Source organism: Arachis ipaensis, chromosome B04 (genome assembly GCF_000816755.2).
Source record: "Arachis ipaensis cultivar K30076 chromosome B04, Araip1.1, whole genome shotgun sequence".
NCBI classification, from domain to species: Eukaryota; Viridiplantae; Streptophyta; class Magnoliopsida; order Fabales; family Fabaceae; genus Arachis; species Arachis ipaensis.
In genome coordinates this window covers 9393390-9398514 of record NC_029788.2, presented here as the reverse complement: position 1 = coordinate 9398514, position 5125 = coordinate 9393390, and the positions used below count along the sequence as shown (strand labels likewise).

The 5125-nt window shown below is 36.5% G+C and overlaps 1 protein-coding gene across 1 annotated transcript in view; it reads left to right on the top strand.

Moving 5' to 3' along the window:
* LOC110270890 (ADP,ATP carrier protein ER-ANT1-like) overlaps positions 4879-5125 on the top strand; it is a 1845-nt gene continuing 1598 nt past the window's right edge. The window contains exon 1 of the mRNA XM_021120705.1: positions 4879-5125. Within this exon, the coding sequence (XP_020976364.1) occupies positions 4883-5125 (243 nt within the window). The 5' untranslated portion in view covers positions 4879-4882.

The following is a 5125-nucleotide window of genomic DNA, read 5'->3' as shown; positions in this document are numbered from 1 at the left end:
CACTGCCGCCGCCGCGCAAGACTCTGCCTCAACGCTTGGAGGTTAGTTAATCATTATGCCTTTTCAATTCATCATTTCATATGTTTTTTTCTTTGTTCTTTGCAGTGTTACTTCTTCAATCTCTTTGACCCTCTCTCTGACTTTGACCTCCACACACACGCACTTTCTATGTTGTAAATGGTTAACACACGTTGTGGTTGTTGTTGGTGGTGGTAATGGTGGTGTTTCTCATGTCAACTCTCTCTACTTGCTACTATATTTATTAGTTTTTAGTGTTTTTATTGGCTTATTCTTATGGTAGTTGTAACCTCGGCAGAGTAACACGGAACAAAAACCATGTTTCATTCGGCGAGTGTTCAACAAGAACATGGTCTTGTCCATGATTTTGTATCCCATATTGGTCGATTTGCCTTTGATTCCAGGTTCTTCACCTTTGGCTCTGATAATTGCGCTTTAGCTTTATCAAATTACTTGCACTTCAATGTCACAAAGCAAAGTGTGTGTTCTGCTGCTTCTCTTAGCTTGAAACTTGGAGGCAGAGGGGATTCGAATTTGAATTTCAGGAGGTTTTTAATGATTTCAACACAGCTATTAGGTTCCACACTCAAAAATTGCCAATTGGATTTGATTCTCCCAGCCTTGATTCTGGGGATAATAGTGATGATATTGCTGTACTACTCAGTAGTTAGGAGAATGTTATTGCCATGAAAATGAAACAAAATTGAGTGTAAAGGCCAATCAAATCTGAACTTTGAGCATGAGGGGATCAAATCCTTGTTGAACCATTCCCTTTTCAACGTCAAAACCTCAACTAGCAAAGGTTGAGGTTTGTACTCTCGTTATGGCTTGATGCTAGTTTATGGCGAATCATTTCATGGTTCTTTTGCCTTCAGGTAGTGATTGCCAAGAAGAGTTCACACAGCTGGTAAAGACTCGAAATTCATCCCAAAATGACATCGGGTGGAGTGAGGGGCTCATTCGGTAGTGGTAGTGATTGCTAATTCATAGTAGGGTAAATCGAATTGGGGACTTTGCTTTGCATTCTCTTTGGTGTATCATTGAATTGACTCTGAGCTGGACCAAAATCCATGTCATTGACACCCATTCTTAGGATAATATTTGCGGCATTACACTTTTTTGGTGGATCCAAAATGTTCTAGAAGTTTAATCCTGTTGTCCATTGAATAGAATCATGTAGATTGCATTATCTGGTTTGCATATATTGAGAGCTGCAGCATTCTTTGGCTATAGCTAGTCTGCCGATTTATGGCAGCCAAAGCCTCTATTTGCAGTTCTCTGCTGTCCAATTCTCTTATGCTACAGTTACATTAGGTTAACCTTTAACCTTTAGTCACCTCCTTCACAATCAACAAGCACCATTTTGCACAATGGATTGCCATCCTTTGTGTTAACACTTTCCTCGTTCCCTTGTGTTTCAGAACTTTCGGCTCAGCCTAGTGTGCTCCGTGCATCATTCGAGATTGTTATAATGTGAAGCATTTGCTTTTTTATTCCATCATAGAAATGAAAAAGAAAAATTCGCTATCCTTCATTCGTTAGTGGATTTATTGTGTTCTTTGTCACATTGATCTGTTCAAATATTATGTTTGTTACATGTTAGACTATTGCTATTTACTATTATGAACCAAGTTTGAAGTCCTACTTGCCTGCTTCTATCACCTCTGTTTGATTACTGGTGATTATCTTTAACCTATGGTTATTTGTATTTTGAATGATGAATATGCCTTATGTTACCACTAATTTTTGAGTGCCGAGAATATGTTTGAATTAAAGGTAGTTGCAAGTATCCATCACCTTTGGTGTGGCACGTAATATTGTTATTGCTGAAAGTCAATATCTTTACGTAATTATGTATGAAATAATGCAAGTCTAAAAGAGGATGTGAATTTAGTTACAGATCTAAAAGTTAGAAGTTAGAACGCAAATTGAGAAACAGATCGAGGAGGCGAAGGAACGTTACTGGATAAGGAGAAGCTAGCAGAGCAAAAGCTCGAGGAAGGAGGAGAGGCTCGCAGGAGCAAAAATAGCGTTTTGCACGGCGGCGGCGGAAGCAGGTTGCGCAGCGGCGGCGGATTAGTCCTCGCGTCATCTGAGGCGTGTTGCGGTGGCGAGGATAAGCGAACGAGAAGAGGAAGAGGATGAGAGAATGGCAGTGATTGAAATTGGAAGGAAAACTCTAGCATTTCCTAACTTCTTCCGCTGTGAAAAACTCCCCGGCATCATGATCCACTGCTCAGATTAGATGCATCTATAGTAACGAACAGCTCTTCTGCAAGCCGTAAGGTACAGGGTCCAAAACTTCCGTTCTGCTAGGGTTCTCTGAATCTGAAATCAAAAAGAAAAGGAAAAAAGTTAAAAAATAAAAAATTTGAGGGATCAAAATCTAATTAGTAATTTTTTCAAAAAAAAAAAGGGGATATATTTTGTAATTATTTTAATGATGGTTAATCATACTCCTACAAAAAAGTAAGAGTAAGGAATTCATGGCCATAATAATTTAGTGATCAACGGTAAATTTTTAAATAAAATTTAGATTCACACAAATTAACTGTTAATCTACCAAATTGAGAGATACATTGAGAAATAAAAAACAAAAATCGTACGAATATAGCCCCCATTAGTTACCAAATATCATTGAAATGTATGTAATATTGTACTACTGCTTGCAGAAGAAAAGGACAATTAAAATTAAGCTGTACAAGACTTTCTCTGCAGCAACTGGATATGGCAGCGAAACCCAAGAAAACTTGACAGGATGCCAGGATATATAAAGAACATAGATAAAATATAATATGGTGTGGAGCCAGGAGGAACGCACGATAATTGTTATTTTTTGAGACAGAAATAGAAAAAGAGAGAGAAAGGCGAAGGATATTCGATTTCCAACTTGTCCATCTCCGTTCGTCACACAACAACCGCACTTTCTTTTGTTCCGCCCGAACTGTAATTCGTTCTTTTTCTTTTTCTTTTTCTCTCTTCCTTTTCTCTAAATTTTGAACTTTTTGATTCTACAATCGAACTTTTCCTTTACAAATTACCCAATTTGCCACCCGTTGTTCTAATCGATCGCTTTGTATCGGACGTTGCCAAGCATACTTGGGGATTAAAGGGCTCCACTTTCCTAATTGGCTCGGTCACTCACTCTTCTTTCACTTTCACTCTCACTCTCTCAATGTTCTGACCTTTGCCGTCCGCCATTCGCTACCGGTCGCCTGCGTCTCCTTCGTCTGCTCGGCTACGCGCACAGCCGCACGTCGCTCTCTACTTTCTGCTCTGCTTCTCCGTACTTTCGCAGTCTCGCTCTTTGTTCTGCTTTGATGCACGTCGAGTCTCTGCCACCGTTCACTGTGTCTCTAGTAAGCCGCTGCTTCTTCAGTTTCGATTTTTAAGATTCTGGCTTCTGACTTGATTTTTTTTTTACTAGATTCTGAGTTGGGATTGTGTTCTAAGTTAGGTTGTTGCTTAATGTGATTCTGAATTTAGTATGGATTGTTTCACTAAGTTTTTCTGTTTCTGGATTTTGTGGATTTAGAGGATGAGTTGTCTGTATTATGAGTTTTTGTTGTTGAAAAGCATTGATTTTGTTGAACCTAGTTAGGGTTTGGTTAGTTATAAGAGGCTTGTTGCATTCTAATGGCGATTTCCGGCAGATGCCAAGTGTCGAGATTTAGGAGCACGCAGTGGTCTTCCATATCGTGTTGATGACCCATGCATGCTTCCTTCCTGCAGTAGATTTTCTTCCAGTTATGTTTTTTTCCACAATAAGAGATTTCATCAATGTGTTTTTCAATTGAATTGTATATTTGCAACGCAAAAAGGGATAATTGAATTATATATTAAGAGAATTGACGTTGAATAATTAGCCTTGACTTGACAATGTTGCCTGCAAGATCTTTAATTTCTAGCAGTTTGAGTGGAAATTCTTTGTCTCGTTTAGTTGTTTTAAAGTCATCAATAAATTTAGTGAAAATTAAGCCATTTAGTTTTCATTTTAACTCAATCAGAATACTATCAATGAATTTTTCACCTTCAATTTTATTATATCTTAAATTTATATACTAATGGATATTTTATAGTAATATGCATTACTCTATAATGGTCATAATCATAATAATACATTCTTTAAAGAACAATATTTAAAATTGTGAAATTGTGAACTTTTAATACTAAATTATGAATAATTTATTATATAAATTGTAAAATTTTGAATTTTATTAAGTTAGAAATTATTGAATTTATATATTTAAAGTTTTATATATAGTTTTTTTTATTAATTTTATTTAATATTTAATTAAACCGGTTGAACTCCAGTTGAACTCCGGTTGAACCTCTGAACCAGTGAACCAGTCACTCTACCGGTTCATTGACTGGTCCGGTTCTCATAACCTTGGTTCTAAAGTACTTGTTATAATTGTAGTACTATTTTAATTTATTATGTGTTTGAGGTTGAAATTGTTAATTTTAAATGCGTATATTTGAGTAAATATATATATTATATATGATATATACATATTTTTAAAAAAAAATTGTAATAGGTAAACTCTTACAAGTCTATGAGTCGAGTCTAGGTCAGTTTCACGAGTTTATTTAGACTCGCGAGTTTGACAATCTTGAGTGCAAGATATTAAAGGCTTCATTCCAATTTGGTGTGCTTGATGAATGCAACTTCCATGTTATTGGTAATCCTAAATTTTTCAACCATTTTGCTTTCCATTCTACTTGCTCATTCTTCTCTTGTGAAATTCATCCTGTTTTTGCTCTAGGAATGTATGTAATAATTTAATGCTTTAAGATTTTATCTTTCTTGTTATTCTATTTTTATTTTCTTTACACCTTTCAGATCAGACAGAAGAGGGGAAAAATGGTGAAATCGTCACAATATGAAAGATTCTCAAAGGATTTTGTAATGGGAGGGGTAGCAGCAATCATATCGAAGAGTGCCATGGCACCAATCGAGAGAGTGAAACTTCTATTGCAAAACCAAGCTGAAATTATTAAAAGAGGGCAACTCAAGAAACCATACATGGGTGTGTGTGATGGATTTAAGAGGGTGTTTGCTGAAGAGGGTGTCATTGCCTTTTGGAGAGGTAACCAGGCCAATGTC